The 25,887-nt window shown below is 41.5% G+C and overlaps 2 protein-coding genes across 4 annotated transcripts in view; one reads left to right on the top strand and one right to left on the bottom strand.

Moving 5' to 3' along the window:
* Window positions 1-22,739, top strand: part of ABI3BP (ABI family member 3 binding protein) — a 302,067-nt gene extending 279,328 nt beyond the window's left edge. Inside the window, exons 49-53 of the mRNA XM_065423543.1 lie at window positions 8,426-8,505; window positions 10,638-10,667; window positions 12,857-13,018; window positions 20,591-20,713; window positions 22,624-22,739. Of these exons, the coding sequence (XP_065279615.1) occupies window positions 8,426-8,505; window positions 10,638-10,667; window positions 12,857-13,018; window positions 20,591-20,713; window positions 22,624-22,739 (511 nt within the window). The remainder of the gene's footprint in view (window positions 1-8,425; window positions 8,506-10,637; window positions 10,668-12,856; window positions 13,019-20,590; window positions 20,714-22,623) is intronic.
* A 1,880-nt stretch (window positions 22,740-24,619) lies between these two features.
* The window catches only part of TFG (trafficking from ER to golgi regulator), a 40,033-nt gene continuing 38,765 nt past the window's right edge, over window positions 24,620-25,887 (bottom strand). For all 3 annotated transcript variants that reach the window (XM_065401265.1, XM_065401281.1, XM_065401273.1), the window contains exon 9: window positions 24,620-25,394. In XM_065401265.1, the coding sequence (XP_065257337.1) occupies window positions 25,042-25,394 (353 nt within the window). In that variant the 3' untranslated portion in view covers window positions 24,620-25,041. The remainder of the gene's footprint in view (window positions 25,395-25,887) is intronic.

Below are 25,887 nucleotides of genomic sequence, written 5' to 3'. Positions count from 1 at the left end.
AACCATGGTCAGCAACTCCACTTCTCAGACACAGTGGAAATTTCTACTGTTAGGGTGAAGCTTGTTCTGTGCTGGAAACAGAGCTTTCTCAGGGGCTGGTTGGGAAACCGGAACAAACTCCCACAGGAGCTGAGGACAGTCACAAACCTCTCCACCTTCCGCTCAGAGTGCAAGGCACACTTCTTCAACCTGCATTCTCTAACTTAAGCACAGAGCAGTATGACATTTAAATTTATTAAAAAACAAACAAAAAAACCGTACCAGTACAAAACCTTATGCTGTACACACAGTTTTCCCTCTGGGAGAATACATTGTTGGAAGGTGCTCAGGTACTACAGTGATGAGGGCAGTGAAAGGCTCTATGTAGAATAGAAAGTCCTCCCCTCTATGTCACTCTTGATGTTAGGATCCCACAGCTTTGAAGGCAGTGGAACAATTTCTCTCCCCCACCAGACTGTCTGTGTGAACAGAGAGATCGCAAAATCTCTGTAGCAGTGCCTTCTGGCTCCCAGGAAATGGTCTTTCTTTCTGTCTCAGCCCATACGTCTGAGGAAGAGTGGCACGTAAGGGCCTTGTGCCTCAGTGGGTCTAGGTGGGAAGCAGGCAGTGGCCTTGTATATTATTTTAGTTCTGCTGACAATCTAATTTGCATATTAAGTGTGCATACTTGTAAGTGAAAGACAAAAGGCACATAGCACTAGATGATAAGAGGACTTCATAGGACTCCTTTTCTGCTTGAAAACTGTAGGATGCAGAGGCGGATTATAGTTTTGTGGGGCTCTGGGCCAGAGTAAGTGGGGGCCCCTCCCCACCCCTTCCGCCTGCAGTCCCTCCTGGCTCTCCTGCTGGGGAGCGGGGTCGGGGTGCAGGGACTTCCCCCACCTGCCCAGAGCTGCTGCCGTGGGGGAGTGGGGCCGGGGCCCCGCTGGCCCAGTAGCTAATCCGCCACTGGTGGGATGGCAGTCCAAGTGATACTACTACGCTGAAAAGCTCTGTTTAATTTCACCTTTTCAGTTCTATGCTCTTACATTTTTCTCCTTTTGCATGATTTGGAAAATGATAGAATTTCCTTTGCTTGCCAAAGTTTCATGTGGGATAGCAATTTCCTATGGAAAAAATAGCCTGTACAGTAATTAAATAAATAGAAATTTAATCTGCACAAGTACTTTTATTGTTCTCTGTGGTTTGGATGGATTTCTGAGGCCTATTCTTTCCAGAGCCTATGGAATGACATTCTGACAGAGGCTGGAGTCAAAGGTTGCTTTAAGCTGCTGTTTATACTGGTTAGTTGAGGAGTTTTTGGCAGTATATATGAGATGGAATATAGACTACAGCTTCTTATGAACATCAAAACTGGCTAAAATGTAGGTATGGGATAATCATTATATAGGTTGCCTATTTATCTTGCTAAACTTTGGCCTACATAGTCTCTTAATCCCTTTGGCTTTTTTTGTCCTGTCGCTTGCGTAGAAATCAATAAAGTAGCAGAGAGCACTTGATCATTTTTACATCCATTTTATTTATATACACAGAGTAGTCACTTTTGAGATCTTTTACCTGCAACCTTAAAAACTGACATGTGGCTATGCAGACATTTATGAAAATGCCATATGAGCTCTTTAGGTTTAGAGTACAGTATGGTTTGATGCCTCTCTCCCACTGTTTATTCTTGGCCAAACATTTTCCCTCTCCCTACTAGTGTGCAATATGCTGTCAATCAGGTAGTTACTATCCTGTGCCCCAAAGGTGCCTGCTGGTCCTTGTGCTGCTGCCACTGGCGTTGCCTCCTGGCTGGAAGCCAGCTGAAGGAGAAGGCAGAGATGATTATTTCCTAGATATTTTTTTGAAATGCCTGTCACAAGACCTGGGAAACAGAGACATTTGGATTTCCTCTAAAATGTTTACAGTCTTCAGCTTCTGTTCTAGTTATTTATGGAACTTGTAGAATTGATGGGTCCTAATATTCAAACTGAGTGCTTCAGGGCAGGGATGGTCCCTTCCTATGTGTGTAACCATTCTGCCAAGTGTCATTCGCAGTAGTAACTGTTGGGTCACAATAACCATATATTCACCTAAAAAAAATCAAAACTGACAAAACCCAAACAATGTTTCAGGTGTATGGCCAACCCCAAAATCCTAGGTATTAATTACCTGGCTGGGTGACACCCATAACTCTTATTCACAAAACAACCGGTACCCATCTAAACCCTCACTTGTGAATCCAGATAGACTGGTTGGTAGTCAACTGGGTGTTGGGGCAGCTCTCCTGTCTGCTTTAGTTCAACAGAGCCTACACCATCAGGTTCTGCTCCATCCTGCAGCTGGTCAGAAAGACCTCTCCACTTACTCAGTTGCTGTACTGTCCAACCTAGTCCCACTCCACAGAGTCAGCTCTATGCAGAGCTTGGAATTTCTGGATCAGGCATTCTAGATAGATCTCCTTAGCTCTATTTATTGAGCTCCTCAGCTCCCAGCCCAACCAGAGTCCCACATACGTCCATTCACGGTGACTAACTTTCTGTGGGGTATAGCTTGCGCAATTCATGTGCCCATTCATAACTACAGTTACAGTAACAAACTATTGTCCTTCAGAAAATCAGAACACAAACTCCAAATAATGCAGCATGACACACTATATTAACTAAGCTACACTTTCTCCTTTGAGGGAAGCAGAGCATTCTATCCTTCTAAGCCTTGTAGCTGTGAGCTTATATCTGTTTCTACAGTGCCTAGGACATATGGGGGCTCTAGGAGGTACTGTAATCCAAATAATTTATGTTAATTAAACTTCTTGTTAAACTTCTGCTTCTGCATTAGTTGTTAGTCAAAAAATTGTCTAGTGCTCTATTGCCATTTGAAATATAAATGATTTTATCTTGCCTGCTCGAAGTCGGCAACATGTAAAAAAAAATAGTGTACTACAAATCAAATATGAATAAAATAAAATATTTATCACCTCAATTTCATAAACTAAAATTGGCCACATAGAATGTTTTGGTGTACTTGGGATCAGTGTGGTTGATAATTCCATTAATAAAATATCTCATGCTGCAGTATCTTCTAAAATATAGATCAGCACAGTTGGCTTAAATAGCAAACCATGATGTATTGTATAACTAGTGAAAAATGTGAGGTTTGGCTCTAAGGGGGAATTTTCATGGACTTGACCCATCAAGTAATAAAATGGATATAAAATGGTGCATTTTATTTATATGTAACCTTTCATGAAACATATGGATAGGTTTCAGTTATTACCATGCTGCTGCACTGTAAATCAAGGGAAAGACTTTTGCAGCTTTTAAGTTATAAACTTGGATTGATGATGCACATTACTAAACCATTCTTTACTTTGTCCAATTAATTCTCTCACAACATAGCCATTTCCTTTCATCTAAAAAGAATAAATCAAAGGGATTTGGCTACATGCAGAATTGTACCAGTTTACTTCAGGTATTGTTTTACACAGGTGCAAAAGGCTAAGTGGACACTCTTAGTTCAGTTTAAGCCAGGGTTTCTCAACCTCTGAGTCGGGACCCAAAATTGGGTCACCAGAATGTTTCAAAGGGTCGCGTGGCAGCTCCTGTAGTTCCTGTCCCACAGGGCTGGCTGGGCTCGCCTCCCTGCTCCAGGCACTGCAACCGCTGAGGGCCCAGCTGTCATGATGACAGGAGCCCAGGTAGACCAAATTTGAGTGAGTGGCACTGCGACCCCATGAGCCAGGTCACAACTCCACTCACGCAAATTTGGTCCAGTCATGGGGGTGGGGCTAAACCTGAGCAGCGCTGCAGGCCCAGAGGTTGCAACGCTCAGAGCTGAGAGCAAAGCCCAGCCAGCCCCACGGCACAGGAGCTGCAGGAGCCACCACTGTGGGGTGAGTGCCGGCCAGGACCCAACCCCCACCAAGGGGGCAGGATCTGATCGAAACCACCCAAGGACCTCCACCCCCAAACTATTTACTGGGTTGTGACAAGCCATAAACATTTACAGATGGGTCCTGAGTCCAAAAAGTTGGGGAACCACTGGTTTAAGCCACTCTTAAAAGGTAATAAGGATCCACATCAGTGTTTGCACCAGTTTGGCCCAGTGCATGTGTGTGTGTATAGACAAGGTTTCAGCATATCTAAACTGTTGTTCTATCATGCAGCTTGTTAAGTAGGCAACAAAATCCCCAAATCACCACTTTGTGCTGTTGCATGTGCATAGAGCTGCACACCCACCCTGCCCCGGGATATTGTGCCTCATGGAGACAGAAAGACTCCTAGAACTCCCAAGCATACCGAGCCTGTGTGCCTGCTGCTGCAGCAGCCTTTTGTTGCATGCAGCTTGTGCATGGCTGACAGGCTCTGCTGGCCAGTGTTTAGAGGGTGGAGACACAGTCCTCTCCATTCCCTTATCCTTTTTGGAGCATCTTGTGTTTTGCCTCCACACCATCCAGAACAATAAATTCAGCATTAGAATGAGGGGACTGGTTCTCGGCCCTCAACCTCCAGGGTGCATATTTCCACATATCGATACATCCTTCACACAGGAGGTTTGTCAGATCTGTTCTCAGCACAGATCATTACCATACAAAGTACTTCCTTTTGGCTTGTCTGCGGCCCCACAAGTAGTCCTCGCGGTGGTGGTGGCTCACCTATGCAGATAAGGGGTCATAATGTTCCCCTAGCTGGATAATTGCCTACTCAAAGCTTTGACATGAGAAGAGGCCCTAGAAGCTACTCAAAACACAGTAGCTCTTTTCATGCAGTTGGGTCTACAGATAAACAAAAATCAATGTCCCACTGGTGCAGAGTTCATCGGGGCCTACCTTGACTCTCTGGAAGCCACAGCCTTTCTGCCCCAGCACAGGTTTACCACTCTAGTCAATCTAATCACCACAACGCAAGCCAGCCCACAAACGTCGGCCAGGACGTGCCTCCAACTATTAGGCCATATGTCAGCAACGGCATGTCATCAAGCACGCCAGACTGCACGTGTGATGCCTGCCAGGCTGGCTCAGGACAAAAAATATTCTGCACAGACGCAGTATAAACAAGCATCTTACGATGTCAAGCAAAGTAAAAAATTCTGTACATTGGTGGATTCAGAGACACAATGTTTGCATGGGAGTTCTCTTTACACAGACCTCCCCACTTGGTGATAAAACGGATGCCTCATTGCTAGGTTGGGAGGCACACCTGAACAGCCACATAATCCAAGGTTACTAATCCCATCGGAATCAACGTTACGCATAAATTTACTGGAACTACAGGCAGTCCGAAATGCATGCTTACACTTCCTACCCGTGATCAGGGACAAGGCTATAAAAGTGCTGACGGACAATGCTGCTTGTATGCTTTACATAAACCACCAAGGAAGGGCACAGTCACACTCCCTCTGCACAGAAACTATGTGACTATGGAATTGGTGCATCCGCTGCAACATCAACATCTTAGCCTCCTACCTACCAGGATGCCAAAGCACCACAGCAGATGCACTGAGCAGAAAATTTTCCCAGGACCATGAGTGAAATGAACAGCAGAATACTGCAGAACCTATTCAGACACTGGGGCTTCCCAACTATAAACCTCTTTGCAACAAACCCGAATGCCAGATGCCCATACTTCTGCTCCAGAGCGGGACCAGGATCCCAATCTCTCAGCACTGCTCCAGAGCGGGACCGGGATCCCAATCTCTCAGCACTGCTTTTCTCCTCAATGGGATACATATCTATTGTACACTTTTCCTCCAACCCCTCTCCTAGCCATGGTCATGCACAAGATAAGGACCAACAACTCCAGAGGGAACCCCCCACATGGCCCAGACAAAGGTAGATTTTCTGCATTTAAACATCATATGGCATATGGCTTATTTAAAGTGACCTTAAAGCAGCTTGAATACAGTGGTGAGCATGGAATAAATCTCTAAATTAGATTAGATAGGGTTTTAAAATAAAAATAATGAACCCATGGTTATGCTTATAAATGTAGACTCCTCATTTATAAAATATTTGCCTATATGAGAACACTTGCTGGTATTTCTGTTCTGTGTGAAGATTTACAAAAATTGAGGCAATTGTTAGTTTTATGCATTAAACTTGATTGAAATAAAAATTATCCTACCATTAGCTGTGGGAGACTGTCCCTTGGTCTTTGGCCATAAAGAACCTACCGAGGTTAATCAGCATGCTGCTCAGGTCTTCACAGACTAAGAAACCGCTGGAAATTCCACAGTTTGTATTAAACTATTCAGCCTCTTTGTGGGGAACTTTTAAATGGAGTCTTGGCACCAACGCATGAGAATAGTGGCATGGTTTTTAAATTTTGTCTCTTCTGATCATTTGATCTCTTGGAAAATTGCTGCTTGGAAAGCAGTCTCTTGCAGCTCCATTTCATAGCACTGTGATAAATTCACCAAGCACCCCCTTTGATTAATAAGGGATTCTTTGTGAATCAACAGGAATATTTAATTGTCCAATATAACATTCAAAATAGAAAATAACCTAAATGCCTGCTCATTGTTTTTAAAACGTGTCCATTGTTTTGCGTTAATTGCTAATTTAAAATGTACTCAGTTGCCTACTACTTATTTATGTCAGGGTTTCTCACAGCCTCCAAAGCAGGGGCTATTTCTTGCTGTGACCCCAGAATAAGTCCTCTAGGCTCTACTGTAATACAAATAATCATAACGAGGAAAAGAATAAATTATTGTTTTTCTGTACACTCCCCACACCGCCTAGAGCTCCTGGAAAGTTGCTGCTGGAAAGTGAACCACAAAGGATTTTGAATGTTAGAGACTTTGGGGAAATTACCTCTCTATCTTCTCTCTTTCTCAACTACATTCCTTACAATCATTTAAAAAACAAACCAAAAAAACAACAACAGGAGCTGTATGTGTCTCAAAGGCCTCAGCGAGTGAGGTAGCTTTCACGTTTGCATGACAGGCACAAGCTGACAGTCATCAGTTCAAGGGAAGGAACTGATACAGAACCTGAAACTGGAACAGAAAGAAGGGAGAAGAACATGAACGGGAGCCTTTGTACAGCAATATCAGCAAAGCATGCAATTTTCCATTGCTCTGAGGCAGGCAGATCACCATGAGGGTGTACGTTATAGTTGTGCTAGAATTGTTAATGTAGGCAGGTGATGGTATCTTAGAATAGGCCGATTCTGAGTGGTTTTTACGTCGGTGCTTGGCTGTGTGGTTGGTGGGGGAAAAACACATTGTGCACTGACATTGATATTCTTACCCATATTGCTAGTTCAGTACCTCAGAGTGCATCCATTAGCATGGGTGCATCACACATGAAAAGACATCAGTGTAGGAGAGGAGGGGATTTGGGAAACAGGATTGAGTGGAGTGGCCACGTTTGGCTCAGCCGTGTATGGGGTGTACAGGAGCCACTTGGCACCAGGTAGCAGCAGCCACAGGCCTTACTGCTGTAAGGAAATGGGAATGCTCTGGCCACCTCTCCTCGCAGCACAGCAGCAGAATAGGAAGGCCACAAATGGCAGGGGCCCTGAGCACCATTAAGGAGAATTGGAATGAGAAGCAGGGCTCTCCCCAGGTGGTAACAATAGGGAACTGGCAGCAATTGTTCAGCCTCCTGGATTTGAGTTGTGGGGATGGGAGCAGATCTTTACTTTCTGCAAAGCCACATGGGCAGCAAAGCCAGAGGAGGGATTTCAACAGCACAGTGTGACTGGGATTATTCTTGCTTTTCTACCTTGTTTTACTTTTCCTGCATTCTGCCTTGGTCCCAACTAGAGTTGCCACCTGTCCAGGTTCCCCTAGGATTGTCCCTTTTTTGAGGTAGCTGTCCTAGGAAATCGGTAACCGAGCTCAGTACATGCTGCCAGCTGTCCAGTTTTATGGACTCAGGATCATCCCACATGTCCTGGCTTTTGCATCCCAGAGGTAGCAACCCCACTCAGGCGGGAGGGTAGGCGGGGGAGTTCAGGTAATATTGGTGTTTAGGACTACGCCATAAAATATTGCAGTGGAGAAGGATTAGAAAGAGACATCCCTAAGTGAGGTGCATTGTTGTTATTAAAGGACTGTATATCGCACTGAGGTGCATTCAGCCAGTTGGATCTTCAGCTCAGTTGGCTGAACGTGCCAGCCCCACCTCCTGAAAGACATACATTACTTGTAGCAGCAGGCCCTATCACCTAAACTGCTCCCCTGCCAGCATTAAAAACAGGATAAGGTACCACTGGAGCATTAAAACAAACAGTAAGGACCTGCATGCAAGCTTGCTATGCATAGACAGAGGGGTCTTACATTCTTAGGAGCAGCGTGTCTAAATGTTTTCAGAGTAAGAAACTTGATACTTTATGCTTGTCCAGGAAGCCAGTAGCATGAGAGAGGGTGTCTGCATGGGTGGTCTGCTTGCCCATGGCAATCAAGAATACAGTGTATGTTTGTTTCTAATTTTATTCTCCAGTTATGAATTCCAGGTGAAAGCCGAAAACATTTTCGGTGGAGGTCCAAGCACCCCTAAGGTCTCATTTTCTACTGAATCAGGTAAGAGCTTCAATAGATGTATCAGTTTATCAGTGAAAACCATGACAATGCGTTCAGCCAAAAAGACGAGGTAAACTTGACCCTTAAGTGTTTTTGATTATGGATGCAGTGTAGCCTGTATTGGGCACTGGACTCAGACTCAGGAAACCTGGATTTCCTTCCCGCTCTGCCACTGACCTGCTGGGTGGCCGTGGGCATTTCACTTTACCTCACTCTGTGCCTCTGTCTCTCCATATGTAAATGACAAATTCCCATACTCCTTTATGGACACAAGACAGAGTTGTGATTTAACTATGGAAGGTGTACAAAGGGTTACGCTGAATCCAGGGATTTTTTTTTTAATGGGTAGTGTGGCATCTTAAATCCAAAGCTTTATTATAGTAAATCCATGTTTATGTTTGTATCCCTCTATCAGATAGCTCTGCAAACAGGCAGGCCTTTGTGCACAGTGATACATAACAGATTTACACACACGGCACACTTTTGCAATTTTGCTTTGTTGCCCATGCTTTTCCCACTGTCAGCAATATAGGATTGTTTTAATTTTATTACTGTTGTTTATATCACAATAGTGCCTCGGGGCTTAACTGAGATCAGAGTCCCTTTGTGGTAGGCACTGTATGGGTGTGTAAATAGCTAGATATCGAGAGAGAGAGAGAGTGAGTCACTGCGCTGATGAGGTTACAGTCGACATAAACAAGACACACTTGTTGCAGGAAGAGAAACAGAAGCACAGAGAGATTAAGTGACTTGCCCAAAATCATCCAGCAGGTCACTGGCAGATCTGAGAATAGAATCGAGGTGTCCTGGGTCCTAATCCAGTGTTTTACCCACTGGATTGACGCTTAGTGGAATGGGGTCAATGTGAGCATAGGAAATATATTCTTTAAAATTAAGGATTACTCATTTAGCAGATTGGTATAGGGCCCTCAAAAATATGTATCTATCTAATGCATCTGCAACTTAGAGTGCTATTTGCAGCTTTGTCATGTGTTTAAAATGGTACAATAAGCAAAGTCCCACCTGACTTGGCTATGGGGAGCAGAAAGAATCACTCAGTACAGCATTGCAGTATCCATCCAAGATCCAGCTTCTCTAGAAGCCAATTACAAAATAGCCATTGACTGCAATAGAAGCAGGAGCTATTCTTATATTTAGAGTCGGCTGCCTATTGTTGATTGTACTCTGAACTAGTAGGCACTTACTGTGTACCATGCCTCTTTAAAGGGACACTATCAGGTTTTATATTTTAAGTCAAATCCTTCAGTGCTTTCTCACTGAAATTAATGGGCGTTTTGACTGAGTAACAGGTAAGTGGAAAATGAGTAAGGAATTCAGAATATGTCCCACATATTTTAAGAAAAATCGATACGCTCTTATGTTACTAATGTATCTTAGATTATTAAACTTGAAAGAACCATTTATATTTTAATGCAATTTCATGATTTCTGATGTTTATTTTTTTCCTTCACTCAGTGAAGACAATGGAAATAAACTAGTTGGTTTCACACGTCTCCATTTCTCATTCTCATGCACTAATGTAAACCTGCAGCATTTGGGCAGCAAGCACTACAGAGGAATTCTTTAAAATAATAATAAATGGTCTACATTGAAATTTTTAAAATGCCATGGAAATATGTTTATTGATGATAAGCTTTGTAATCTTTTTTTTTTTTTTTTTTTACAAATCCAAATTTGACTGGTAGTGACCCATTAATAACATTTTTAAAAGCTCAGTGATGCGGTAATTCCAAATACACCTCTACCCAGATATAACGCGACCCGACATAACACGAATTCGGATCTAATGCGGTAAAGCAGTGCTCGGGGGAGGCGGGGCTGCGCACTCCGGCGGATCAAAGCAAGTTTGATATAACGCGGTTTCACATATAACGCGGTAAGATTTTTTGGCTCCCAAGGACAGCGTTACATCGGGGTAGAGGTTTAGTTACATGAGCAGTTTATTTCTTTAACTTGCACAAAAATGTAGTGAACTCAACTTCCCAAAATTGTTGCTATTTTACAGATTATAGTTTGTCAGCCATAGAAAATCACTTTCCAGTGGGCTTCTGTAGAAATATCAGGAGAGGTTATTTTACAATGTTTGATTGAGTGTTTGTTTTTCTCCCCAGCGGACCCAAGAGTGAGCGAGCCAATTTCAAGTAAGCCCTTTATGCATAGCATGCTCTAATCAGAACATTTTTCTGAAGTAAGATAACGTACTACTTTATGACAGGAGTGGTTGTGCTGTCCTAGCTACACATGCCATGGAACAGAACAGCATTCACACATGATTTCACTTCTTCCATCTATGTAACTTGTAAGGAATTCCTGCCAGTCTAAATGTTTACCTGAGCACAGCACAATCAATGTGATGTGGTATTCCCGCAGCAGCCTAAGATGGCTTGGAACCAATGTACACAAATGAGCCATGGACAGCTTGTGTTTTCTCAGCCCAGTTGTTAAATCAATAGAAAGGTCTGTAAAAAGAATACACTATTTCTCACTTAGTAAGCGACTTAACAGAATGCAAGTCAACGTCTGCTATTTGTCTGTCATTGTGCTGAAATGTATGCCATGAAAAATAGTCAGCTTTGAAAGGCTTTGACCCAGTTCCTCCTGAAGCCAGTGGTAACACTCCTGTTGACTTCGTGGGAGTTGGGGCAGGCTCTAAAAGAGCAGAAGAGACCCCTTTCAGCCTGAGGGCCTATGTTTTGCATTTAGTACTGAAGTTGCCTTTAAAAATTTGCAAATATTCTTCCTTTCCACAGTGTAGGCTATCTCATCTTGTTTATCATGTAGTTTGCTGCAAGTTAACGGTGCCCTCATTTGTACCTTCTCTGTTAGAAAAGCTGTGGAATCATAAGTCCCCCACTACTACCGTATGTTACCCACTTTTATAAGTTGTAACTGGATCTCAATACACATACAAATATTTGTCTCCCTGACATCGCAATGAACGTTATACATAAAAGGGCCAGATTTTGATCTGAGTTACAGCAGCCTAAATCTGGAGTACCTGTTTACTTCAGTGGAGTCAAGTATCAGAGGGGTAGCCGTGTTAGTCTGGATCTGTAAAAAGCAACAGAGAGTCCTGTGGCACCTTTAAGACTAACAGAAGTATTGGAGCATAAGCTTTCGTGGGTGAATACCCACTTTGTCAGACACATGCGTCTGACACATGCGTCTGACAAAGTGGGTATTCACCCACGAAAGCTTATGCTCCAATACTTCTATTAGTCTTAAAGGTGCCACAGGACTCTCTGTTCCTTACTTCAGTGGAGTTATTCCAAATTTACACCAGTGTCAGAACCAACCCCAAAGTCAGGTCCCTGTGTGAAAAACTTGGAAACATGTTTGTAATATTTCTTATGACTCAGTTTCCTTGGTCATTTTTTGTATTGCTGCCTGCCTGAGTGCGTAGAGTTATATTGTAAAAACGTTGTTCTAGAACCCAGGAATGGTAAAGATAAGACAGCCTCTTGGATCCACTGCTTCAAAAGAATTAAGAGAATAATTCCTGGGCCATCAATTATGGGGAGAAGTTACCTAGCTGGCTCCATCCAGGGTAGGATGCTGTTCTCTTCCTAAGACTAAGCCTGAGGTCAAAGGAGACCTAACCCCTTAAATATGCTAGAAAAGGGACACACGTATTGGGTGAGCTGAGAGAGCTTGGCTAGGATTTGTCAGCAAAAAGGCTGACAGTCTGAGACATTCAGGGACTAGGGAGAGGACTGCAATCAATGTAGGCTGTTCCTCCCAACTCAGAGATGGTGAATAACCCAGACCACACTAAGCAGTGGATGGAGGGGGTAAGCTTAGGTAAGGAGATATGCTTGTAGGTCTTGGTTATTTTAAAATCCACTTCTCTAAGCACTGTGTACCTTCTGGACAAAATAAATGATGCTTTGTTTTGAAGAAGCTCTTTCTGTATCACTGAAAAAGTATGCTGTCAGAGGCCCCCAAAAGAGAAACCCTAGCAGGGACCAATCCCAGCTGGACTTGCTGAATTATTCATGGTCTGTACATAGGAGGCTGTAATCCAGATCCTGGTCTGAGAGTGGGTGATATGTGGAGAGGGGCCTGACACCTGTGGGAGTGCTCTCAGTGCAAGCCCGAGAAGGCACAGCTGTGCAGCCTGCCAGGGACTGGAACACACTGCTCCTATATTTTGCTGCTTACAAACTCCATAAAATATCCTTCAAAATGCAGGTGACTGGTGCTGTTAATATGTTCCAAGTGGCATCCTGTTGCATTTGGGTTTCTGGTCTTCTCTAATCATTTGAATGTGTTTGTCACACCCAGTTTTGTATGGCAGTATCATTAATTCCCCTTTCTTCTTCTCCTGCAGTGGGAAAAGATGCCATCTGGACTGAAGTCCCATTCAATTCCAACTCCTATTCAGAGTGCAAAGGGAAACAGTACGTCAAGAGGACCTGGTACAAGAAGTTTGTAGGCGTGCAACTGTGTAACTCCCTGAGATATAAGATTTACCTCAGTGATTCACTTACAGGTAAGGGAAACCCAAGGCAGTGTTAATGTATTTTTATAGCTGTGACCCAAATTACACAATACACACACAGTCATCTAGGTTCTTCATATCCATGGGCCTGGACTGAATGATTTTAAAGGATGATCAGGCATGCGTATGCTACTTACCTTGGAAATGTGGATTATGGATGTTCCAAGATTCACAGGTTACTATTAATTAATAGTACCTGTTTTATAGTACCCAAAACAATGCTGGACACTTGACAGAACATGTAAAAATATAACTGCCCTCTCCTGTCCTGAAGAGCTTACGTTTTGTGGTGTCAGTCTTGCATTAAAAACCTGTGCCTGCACAGTTCTTCATGCATAGTTGGGGCCTAATATTAGATGGGATGCCATAAGAAACGGAGAAGACAGGAGCAGATGAGATGGAGCAGGGATTACAGTACTCTCCTGCTGGGATCGTTTGACCTGTAAACATCTTGTGGCTCTTTTCTGAATGATGACATTTTCTGGGGATTGTTTTAATGTATTTTATACACATGGCTTTGTATCTCACTGTAATCTTTTCCTCATCTACTTTCACTTTGATTATTTTAAATCACGCCCATTTGTTTTGGGTTTTTTTTAAAGCCCTATTCCCCCTCACCCCCAACATACACACTTTCGTTATTAACACTAGCCTTCTTGACATAGTTTCTTACCCCTCGCTCATTACGTTCAGGTTATTGAAACCATCTAGTAAGTGCTGGCCTCTGTTTTGTTTCTTTATGTCTGCCAGTGGTTTGGTTTATTTCCAAATATATGTTATGCCTTTATACACATGTGCACTCATCTCGAGAGCTATACAGAGCTTTTGTTTCAGTTTTCCTTTTATTTATTGATAAATGGTTGGGCAGTTTTTGGGAGACCTCTCATCATGAAACTACTGTTGGTGCAGCTCCATTGGTGCTACAATTAGTAGGAGAACTAGTGCAAATGTCACTAGTTTTACCACCTTGCTCTGTAACTCTGCTAAAAGTAGGTGTAGATGACATGGGGCATGTATAGACTAGGAAAATAGGTTGTATTTTAAAACATGGTGGGTGAGGTGATTTTTAAACTTGGACGTTGGTACCTAATGTAGTCAGGGCAAGTTGTGTTTAGAAATCTATTAGCCTGTCATGGCCATCCCTAGGTTCCTCCTTGCTTCAGTATAGTTACCCCAATGCAAAAAACTCCAGTGTAGACAAGGTCTCAGTCACCACCATTGTGGTGTTTCAATGACAAGGGGTGCTACTGTAGAGCCCAAAATACGAAGAGTAACACAGATCTGTGTAACCTATGGGAAATATCCCCAAAGGTAAAAAGTAGGCTGTGGTGTTTGTTACATGCAGTCGTATCAAAAAACAGAAACAGTCATTGAAAGATGCAGATTTTAGGGCCTAATCCTGTCAGGTGCTGAAGACCTCCCACAAGCAACTAATTCCCTTCCACCCCTCCTGAAATCAGTACCCCAGAGCCCAGCACCTCACAGAATAAGGCACATAGTTGAGATTATGGAGCAGGAAGGAGAGCAGAGAACGTATAGGAATGCTGGCCAGACCATGCCAAAATAACAAGCAGCTATGCTGCCTGGCTCTTCCCCTCAACCCCAAAAGACACACAAGGAAAACCCCGTGGGTAATTTTAAGTTAATATCTCTTATGTAAATAGTGTCTTGACAATTATGTGAACAAGATAGACATTTTAAAACGAGTATTGTTCATTCTTTGCTATGGTACTAGCTATAATCAGACAGACCAACTGCGCTATATTCGGAGTCAGGAAGGAATTTTTCCCCAGATCAGATTGGCAAAGACCCTGGGGTTTTTCGCTTTCCTCTGCAGCGTGCAGCACGGGTCACTTGCAGGTTTACACTAGTGTAAATGGTGGATTCTCTGTAACTTGAAGTCTTTAAATCCTGATTTGAGGACTTCAGTAACTCAGCCTGAGGTTAGGGCTCTAATACAGGAGTGAGTGGGTGGGTTGGATTCTGTGGCCTGCCCTGTGCAGGTCATCAGACTAGATGATCACAATGGTCCTTTCTGACCTTAAAATCTATGAGATGACAAAACTGCCATCGAGACATAGCACACTGTAACACTAGTCTGTGGAAGAAATAGCAGTGCTAATCTAGCAGGACTGTAACAGTCCTAAATCAGATGAATTAACACTGCACTGAAAACTGCTTCAGTCTCAGAACAAATATCTAACGTAGCAATGGCCAATTTTCTTATTTCTGTGTGAATTTTTTGTTGTTGTTGCTCTTGCTGGAAGAATGGTGATTTAACTTGGCAGGACAATCATCAAGGCAGCCAGACTGTATTCATTACACTTCCAAAGTCTGGCTCTCTCACTTGTATTGTTTAACCAACACCAGATCAGTTGTCACAATATTTGAATGAACTGGAATGTTTATCCAATCCATATAACATTGTGTTACATTTCCCCCCATTCTTTCACATGGCAAAGGCTTCTGTACTGTAATGGAAAAACGTCCAGGTCTAAGGCAAAACTCAGCCCTGATGTAGGTCAGCACGACTCCATTGAATTCAATGGAACTATGCCCACCTGTATTAGAGCCAAATTTAACTTGTAATGTCCCGCAAACTGAGGAACCATCTTGTGTTACTGTACATAACAGAGCCACACAGAGGTCTGATTTCCATCTTGAAGTGTGTATTCTAAAATAACCTATCTAGGCTTAGTTACGTTAAGAAATTTCGTGATTTTTAAATGTTTTGGTAAAGAAAGTCCTGATAGCAAATTCTGAGCAAGCCTGGGGGCTCAATCCTGTTCTGTTAACTCCAATGATATCTAGATCAGATCCTAAGATTTTGAGGGGAGGAAAATGCAACATTTCTCCCCTCAAAAATCCTTCCCATTTATCCTCTTTCAAACCCACGAAAGCCTGGGAAGGATAAGCTAGCCACAACAAGACATAAAAAGCTTTATCTATGGAGATGAGATGCTCAGTTGCATGTTAACATTTTGGGTCCATTTTCTTTACAATAAACAACTGTGAGATCTACGTGTTGGAAATGCACCCTATTAGCTAATCATTACTTGGAGACTGCCATCTCTTTCCTTTTTTGATATTTTTGCCTCCGTGGCTCTGTGTGCACCCATGTGTGTAATATAAAAGATATGGTAGTGAGTTGTGGGCTTTTTATTGGGTATTGAGTGTTATTACAAAATACTCAAGGAAAGGACAGCCAGACCTAGACTGTGCACGACCATCCATGATGAGGAACACTGAAAAAGGTCTAGTACAAAAACAGGCTAGAGATAACTAGAGAGTAGCTACTAGTAAATAGTTTGTTATATTTAGAGTTTTGTCAATCTAAGATTTCTCTGATAGGATCCATCACATATGTTCCTGATTCAGCAGAGCACTTAATCACATGCTTTTCAGTGCTTTGCTGAATCAAGACTGATCGCATGTATCATACTACGATAAATAGTATCATATTGCCCATGCTAATGTAGTTGAAGAAATAAGCTTCAGTTATTTCTCATTGGTATCATGTGTGTGTGTGTAAATAAAAACATACGTAATACCCACACACAATTATATATAAATAATATATGATGATATGAGGTGCTGTTAAGGGGTCTTGGCAGAAGTTTGGGATGATCCCATTATTTGTCCGTCTGAGCCATGAGTGAGTTATGCAGAGCATTCCAAAAGGTGATACCTCAAACTGTCATAGTTAGTCACTTCCTTTGTTTCCATTTTGTTCATTTATTAGTTTCCCTCTTCTTTTCTCCCCTTCTGAAATATGTTAGATACTGGTAGGTTTTACAAAACCAAACATCAATATAAACTTTCTTCAAGATATTTAAAAAACAAAATTTCCAGTGAAAATTGTTCTTCTTCAGATTCAAATATTGTAGCATCATGATAGTGTGTGAGAGCCTGAAAGGGAAACTCCCTGCTGAGGAAAATTCAGAAAGGTGAGCAATATACATGGTCCTGCAAAAAAGATCTACCTCTGCAGAAGCCTCCTGAAAGCCACATGGACAGGTTTCTTTATAAGCTAGGGGCCTGTATTACTACTTCAATTTATTTCATTTTTAATAATTTAAGATGAGTGATAAAGGAGTTTTTTGGAGTGTGTCTTTATGTTGCAGTAGTTGAAAGCGACTGTGTATTAGTAATACAAATACTGAATAAAAGCGGGTCTCTATTCTAAACATGCCAATACTGTTACTATAAAATAGCAGCCTCTTCTGATCTCATTTAACAGTTCTCCTTAGCACTGCAATGTAAGCATTCCAGCTAAAATCATTAAAGATTTAAATTTTAAATGTAGCCTTCAGAAGCTGCAATTTTGAGCTGCCTGAATATTCTTCATTTCAGTTTGAAAATTTATCCAAGAGAAACTCCCTCCTAATGAGCACTGGAGACCAACTCTCTCATGGAAGAAACACAAATACAGCTGAAAATGAAAACAGTAATAAGTGCCTTTCATAAGAATGGCCATACTGGGTCAGACCAGTGGTCCTTCTAGCTCACTATCCTGTCTTCTGACAGTGGCCAATGCCAGATGCTTCAGAGAGAATAAACAAAACAGGCAATCATTGAGTGATCCGGCCTGTCATCCACTCCCAGCTTCTGGCAATCAGAGGTTTAGGGACATCCAGACCATGGGGATGCGTCCCTGACCATCTTGGCTACTAGCCATTGATGGACCTATCTGCCATGAACGTATCTAATTCTTTTTTGAACCCCACTATAGTTTTGGCCTTCACAACATCCCCTGGCAGAGTTTTCCACAGGTTGACTGTATGTTATGTGAAGAAGTACTGCCTTTTGTTTGTTTTAAACCTGCTGCCTATTAATTTCAGTGGATGACCCCCTGGTTCTTGTTTTATGTGAAGGAGTAACAACTCCTTATTCACTTTCTCCACACCTGTCATGATTTTATAGAGTCTATCATATCCCCTCTTACTCGTCTCTTTTCCAGGCTGAAAAGTCCAAGTCTTTTTAATCTCTCCTCAGATAACATTATTAGCTTTTTTGACTCCTGCTGCACACTGAGCCGATATTTTCAGAGAACTATCCACAATGACCTCAAGATCTTTCTTGAATGGTAACAGCTAAGGTAGACCCCATCATTTTGTATGTATAGACAGTATTATGTTTTCCAATGTGCTGTACTTTGCATTTATCAATATTGAATTTAATCTGTCGTTTTGTTGCCCAGTCACACACTTTTGTGAGTTCCCTTTGTAACTCTTTGGAGTCTGCTCTGGACTTAACTATCTTGAGTAATTTTGTGTCATCTGCAAATTTTGCCACCTCACTGTTTATTGCTTTTTCCAGATCATTTATAAACATGTTAAACAGCACTGGCCCCAGTATAGACCTCTGGGGGGACACCACTATTTACCTCTTTCCATTCTGAAAACTGACCATTTATTCCTACCCTTTGTTTTCTGTCTTTTAAGCAGTTACCGATCCATGAGAGGACCTTCCCTGTTATCTCATGACTGCCTACTGTGCTTAAGAGCCTTTAGTGGGGGACCTTTTCAAAAGCCTTCTGAAAGTCCCAAGTACCCTATCTCCACTGGATCACCCTTGTCCACATGTTTGTTGACCCCCTCAAAGAATTGTAATAGATTGGCGAGGCATGATTTCCTTTTACAAAAGCCATGTTGACTCTTCCCCAACAAATCTTGTTCATCTGTGTCTCTGATAATTCTGTTCTTTACTATAGTTTCAAACAATGTGCCTGGTACTACAGTTAGGTTTACCAGCCGGTAATAGCCAAGATCACCTGTGGAGCCTTTTTTTAAAATTAGTGTCACATTAGCCATCTTCCAGTCATCTGAATAGAAGCTGATTTAAATGATAGGTTACATACCACAGTTAGAACTCTTGGGTGAATACCATCTAGTCCTGGTGACTTATTACTGGTTAATTTATCAATTTGTTCCAAAACCTCCTCTATTGACATCTCAATCTGGAACAGTTCCTCAGATTTGTCACGAAAAAAATGGGTCAATCTCTCTCTCATCCTCTGCCGTGAATGCAAAGAATTAATTTAGCTTCTCTGCAATGGTCTAATCTTCCTTGAGAACTCCTTTAGTACCTTGAGCGTCCAGTGGTCCCACTGATTGTGTAGCAGGCTTCCTGCTTCTGAGGTACTTAAAAAAAAATTGCTGTTAGTTTTTTAAATCTTTGGCTAGTTGCTCTTCAAATTCTTTTTTGGTCTACCTAATTATACTTCACTTGCCAGAGTTTATGCTCCTTTCTATTTTCCTCAGTAGGATTTTAAAAATGGGAAGTTAAGTATTTCTTTTTGCCCCTAACCTTTTACTTTGTTGTTTAGCCATGGTGCCACTTTTTGTTCTTACTATGTTTTTTGATTTGGGGTATACATTTAATTTGAGCCTCTATTATGATGATTTTAAAAAGTTTCTGTGCAGCTTGCAGGCATTTCACTTTTGTGACTGTACCTTTTAATTTCCGTTTAACTAGCTTCCTCATTTTTGTGTAGTTCCCATTTCTGAAGTTAAATGGTACTGCGGTGGACTTCTTTAGTATATTTTCAAAAGGAATAGCAAAATTTCATGCACAAAGACTAGTCAACCGGAGATGAACATTTTGGCAAGGCATTTCCTCCAAAGGGAGATTTTGTTTGTATACCACCTTTTCTCTGCGCAGAGTCAACATTTAGATCTATTCTGATGCAAGATTGTTTATCTTTCATTTGGGAAGACATTGATAAATTGTTGGTCCTTTCTTGGGAGGATTTTATCTGAAAACTTGAACCTAATCATTGAGTTTAAGGGAACCAGGATTTAGCCCTTAAGCTCTTTGGATGTTTTATGTAATCAATCTTTGCTCATTTTAAGAATACTATGTAGGAGAGCATTAATGAAGCAATGATATATTTATCTGAAAATATTTTTCCTATAGGTCCAATAAGAGTTACCTTGGTGTTTTTTCTCATGCTTCTCACCTAATGCATGGGTGGGTACATATTAGCTATCTAGTCATCTCTAGAATGTGAATTATACGCACATTGTAAGCACAAAAAGGGAGAGTAGGCTTGAAGAATCTGGCCTGCTATGCGTTAGATATGGCCCTTAAGAATTTATCTGGAGTCATTTTGGATTGCTTTTTTAATATAACTTAAGAATGGACATACTGGGTCAGACCAAAGGTCCATCTAGCCCAGTCTTCCGACAGTGGCCAGTGCCAGGTGCCCCAGAGGGAATGAACAGAACAGGTAATCATCAAGTGATCCATCCCGTCGCCCATTCCCAGCTTCTGGCAAACAGAAGCAGGATCAGATGAGCACTGATGTTATATAAAATATCCTAATGTCAGAGGGGAAAAACATGGACATTTGTGCCTTTGCCAAACAAAAGAGTTACCCTTTTCATTAATTGGCATTGTGTTTGGGCTTTTGCACAATGCTGTAAAACAGAGTTAGAGCTTAATTGGGGCAGCATCAGACTTAACATTGAGACAAAATGAATACTGGAACTCAACTCAGAACCTACTCAACTTTGATCTTCAAAGGGTTTTCTCCTCATGATATTTTCTTTCTATTTTCAGGACAATTTTACGACATAGGAGATGAGAGGGGACATGGGGAAGATCATTGTCAATTTGTGGACTCATTTTTAGATGGACGGACAGGGCAGAAAGTTTTCCCAGACCAGCTACCAACCAAAGATGGTAAGTTCTGAAGAGTATACTTGTAACAAAACTCTCAAAATCTCCCCCAACCCCAGGGTCTGATTTTTCTCCTGCTGATGGCTTTAAGGCTAATACCCATTCTGAGTTAGATAGGGTAGAGATGTAATTTAGCTATCTTCACAGCAGATCAAAACAATCCTTCATGCCTGGCACGATGCTATGCCACCCCACGCCCCCAAAACCATTTATTTACACAGAAAAGATGTACTGTTTTAGGTATATCAGTGTGATTAAAGCACAACAACAGACTGTAGGGTGGATGTAGTCTACCCATATACCTTTCCTATACAGGGAAATGGAATAAGCTATACCAGCATAAGGCATCCGCACTACAGGTTGCATATGGCTATTGATTTAGGTTTTTAAAAAAACCTAACGGAGGTATTTATATCAGCACAAAATCAGAGTGTAGACCAGGCCTTAATGTTTGTTAGGTGCTTTGCACATTAAAAGCACATATTAAGCCCTAAATACTAATAAAATCCCCATAATTTAACTGTTATGTCCAAAAAGGATAAATCTGAACCTCTTGCAGGTACCTTCCTGAGAGCAAATAAATGTTTGTTTGCATGCAAACTGGCATTGTCAAGTCAGTAAAGCTCAGAAATGCCAGATTTAGTTTTTAAAAGCATTTAAGTACAGTACCTGGTACGCTTGCAAACGCCACAACCAGAATGAATGTTTGCCTTCAGGTACTGAGCTTAACAGTTTATACCTCAGCTGCTAAATGTTCCGAAAGATCATATTTACAAAAGTTTCCACAGGACAAGTTCACTATGCATTTCACTTGAAGTTGCTATGTTAAAAGCTAACTGGGATTTTTCCCAATGTTAACATAACTACAAGAGGGTCACTTACTGGCCAATCTTCTCCAAAAGTAAAACCAGTTTCAGCAGATGCTCACTTTTTTAAAGCAGAAGGCTGCAACTTTAACTTTGGCACACCATCCCCAACAGCAGGCAGTTCTCTGGCTCCAGTGTGGTGGCAAATAACCACTATTCTGTGCTGGCCCTTTTCAGTCTACCCACTAGGGTTCAGACCACTCAGAATCCTCTCCCTGCAAGAAGAATTGAGGGGACATATGAAAGCCTCCCCCATCTTCTTACAGGCTCATAGGGTTCCCCAATAATCTCCTGGGTGTGTTTACCTCTGGGCGCTGGCACCTTCACAGGCATTAGATGCCAGCTGCAATGAAATTCCAACCTCTCAACTTTTAAACTCTGTCCTTACTCCTCACACCAGGCTTCCAGGATACTGCAAGGAAAGTGGGGGGAAAAAACACCAAACACCTTGTCATTCTTGCCCCAGGGAAAATTCCTTCCTGATCCCCAAAACTGGCAAAACCCACAACATCTGGGATACAGTTCAGATGTGTCTCTATTATAGGGCTGGGCAGCACAGCAACCCCTGCACATGGCTGCTGTGTGCCTTGAGGGCTTCATATATCCCAAAGGGAGGGATATGAGACATTCTCCCCTCCTCCCCCACAAGCACTTTCAGTGGCAACAGGGAGAGAGAGAGAGAGAGTTCTCCACTTCCTGCCTATTCGCCATGTGCATTCTGGATAGGGAGGCCCCAGAGAAGGCAAGCCGTGCTATCCCCTCCCCCTGCCCCACACACACCACCTCAGGATGGCAGGGGGTGTTTCCTCTTCTCCCCACAACTTGTCCAGAATGGATTATTGTTGTGTGCTGCTGGACAAACTATTTTCTCTTATTTGCTATGGTATGTGTCTAAATTCAGCTTACAGTATTCAGGCAGTTGGTAAGGGCTGAACTTTCAATTGAGCTTCTGAAGTCAGATAAACTCCCTCTGAGAATCAGGAGCACCTTTGGAAGGTAGTCTTTTTCTCCCCGCCCTGTACTAAGCCTTTCCTCACTGTTTATTAGGCTTTTTCAGAGCAGTTCGCCAGGAACCTGTCAAGTTTGGAAAAATAGGTGGAGGGACCCATATTGCCTATGTTCATTGGTACGAGTGTGGAACTTCAATACCTGGTAAATGGTAGCTGCTACATGAACTTGAAAATGAAAGAAGGTCTATCACTACCCTGCCCTTACCCCCAACAAGTTCAGAGATGGAAATGTTTATGGTCTTCCTGTCATTTAAACATGTTTACCCATGTATAAAGTTTATAAAACTCTAATGACAATACTGCATTGTGTTTAATAGCATAGGCTGCTTACTATAGTTACTCCATTTTACCAAAAAGCAAGATAAGCACATGTCATACGATAAGGTCTGGGGAAGCTGGCTCCCTATATTGTGGGTATCAAGGTACAGTTTATATGGTATTTTAAAAGATACAGTTTGTATATTATTTATCACAATGTTGTAATAAATATTTTGAGGGAGAGTTATGGCAAAGCTGATCGTGAAACTGCAGTATACATTTAATTTTAGATATTCAGTCTGATTGTTACTGAAATATATAGTGTCCTATGCTACCTGTCAAGGTAATCCTGTAAAGTCTCTGGCAATTTCTAATTCAATAATTTAAGTACATGGGGAAAGCTCGAAAACTGACTTTTGTACTTTATAAATACTCAGATTGAAGAGCTTTTCCCCTTACAGCTAAATAGACAATTTGTGCTCTTGCCAAAATTGAAAGAAAGCTTGTTATATTTTAATGCTTTAGCACCAAGAAAGCAAGTCTAAGCATGGGGAACAGAAGTCAAATATGCCTCTACTGCAGTGGGTTTTCTGAAGTTTTGATGAACTACTTTGCAGGCCAAATGTATAGCACCACAGAATTTAATGAGGTGTAGGAGGATATGCTCGAAATACCAGTCTTTACAGCACAATCAGGTTTGCTTTAGTGAAAAAACGAGAGCTGTTTCAAAGAATTGTTAGTGTGGGACAAGGGACAAAGTAGAATGAAATTTAATTTTTTTAATAGTACTTCCATTAAAAATCTACTTATCCTTTCTTCCCTTCCCAAAATACTAGATGTTGTATTGCTTGAACATTTATGAACTAAATAAAGAGATTTTTTTTTTTTAAGCAGGGTCTTTATTCATTGTTTTTAAAAGGTATGAACAGGAACGCCAAAGAAATATGTCATTTGTAGAAAATGCCTTATAAAGTACATTGCAGGTACACTGTACTCTAATAAAATATTTTTTACTCATGTAAAGTTGTTTTATATAGATTGGTTTTCTACTCAAGTGTTGTATATTGAGACAAAATGGTGGGTGAAAGGTAGCACCAAACTGGCAGCCTTCTCTCATCAGAAGAGGCTACATTACAAGCATCTCTCACCTACTCTGTCAATCGTTTTCTGAATGAACCTTCACTTTCTTCTTACTGTAGTGATGGATCGGGGTTTCTTGAAATATTTCCATTAGGGTTCAACAGCTCTTTAAACTGTTTTTCCTTGTAACTGATGCACTACGTACTTGCATGTGCTTGTTAACTGAAGAATATTGGGTTTGCGCCTGTGGGTTTTGTTACAGGCATTGATTTGTTTTTTTTTCTGGGCTCCTAATGAAGTTTGTAGAATTGCTCTCTCCAAGTTTCTCTGGCTGGCAAAAGGTTTGCGTTGAATATAATTTTTTTTTACTTGTTTGGCCTGGAAACATTAACACCAAAAAATTTCTATCAAGTCAAAGCTTCCACCGAATGACAGTTTTAAGCCACTGCTATGTCCCTTAATGTAGTCACTCAATGTGAGCTGTATTAATGCAGTGAAAACTAATGTCATTTGGTAATCAGTGACAAGAGTTAGTCCTGAATATAACACATGCAAAAGCAATTTGTATTTGTCACAGGTAACGACTTTTTTTTTTTTTAAATTATCCTTTCCCTTAATGCCTGGCAAGAATAGATCATAGTCTCACAGGTATGCCTGTAAAAAGAAATGTGCTTAATAATTAAAAAAACAAGTACTGGATTCAATATTTTTATTAGCGTTCAATGTGAATGTTACAATTTATACATAATACCTAGTTTTAATTCCAGAGTGGGTCTAATTTAGTACATCATGTTATTAGTAAAAACAAGCCTGATACGTGGGCTAAATTTCCAACTAGCATTTTAATTTCCTTCAGACAAGGCAAGCTAGACTCTCAATCACCTTACAAACATTTAGGAAGTGTTTCCAAAAACCCAAAATCTAAGTAGGAAGCTGATATATTTTAAAGCAGGAAATAAGATTCATTTGGTCTTTTGTTCCAACAACAGTGAAAGAATGCTCTGACTTTTATCATCATTTTGGAACATCAATACCAATTTTAAATATTGGAATCTGTTGGGATGTAGTAGTTAATAGCTGCTTGTATTTACTTAGGTCATTCTGCAGCTGAGCTTCCTTATCGGTAGCCAGGTCCTGGCTGAGTATAGCCCTGAGCAAAGGGAGGACGGTTGCGTGCATACGGGTTAGGCCCACTTGGAGGGGGAGTCACGCCAGGGGGTGGTGTGAAACCTGGCCTTGGCTGATACGCGCCTGCCTGGCTTGGAGCCATTGCAGCTTGGGAAGCAGGGGCCACATTATAATTAGCAGGCTGGGAGGCTTGTGTCGTATAGTTCTGTGGTGGGTAGGAGCTTGCCGGGTACTGCTGCTGAGGCTGAGCAGGAAAGGCAGGAGCAGGAGCCTGGGATGGCTGCTGACTGTATCCTTGGAACTGCTGTCCTTGTTGAGGAGCAGGCTGCTGGCTGTAGCCTGCTAGAAAGACAAAACAAACAACAAAGCAATATAGTTAGGTGAAAATAAAGCAGCATATTTGCTTTGAGAAAGTGATTATTTCCTTGTAAACAGAGATATTTGAGTGATCGCTAATCAGCACAAGAAACAATCCCGAGGTTTGATATATGCAACAGACACAGCTGGATGGTAATGAACTGCAGTTTTTCTTGTCCATCACATAAACACTCACTGTCTGTTCCATTTTAGCGCACCACACTCTCTAGTAACGGGAAAGAGTTTCTAATTCGGACCAAAATAAAGCTTTTACATTTAGACTGAAAGACACAACCCTGATTATAGGTTTTATACTGATAATTATTCCCAAGGTTTCTATTTAAGAAACAAGGGGAAAATAGTATACACTCTTCATTTTCACATTATGAAGGAATTTAAAGGTCTCCAATGTACATTGAAAAGCGAAGTTTCATTTGGGACAGGTGCTTTAACTTTGTTTCTTTCAGTAAGTAGATCA

The sequence above is a fragment of the Emys orbicularis genome, chromosome 1 (assembly GCF_028017835.1).
Source record: "Emys orbicularis isolate rEmyOrb1 chromosome 1, rEmyOrb1.hap1, whole genome shotgun sequence".
Lineage (NCBI taxonomy): Eukaryota > Metazoa > Chordata > Testudines > Emydidae > Emys > Emys orbicularis.
Note: the sequence above shows the minus strand (reverse complement) of the source record. Positions and strands in the feature narration are given on the sequence as shown.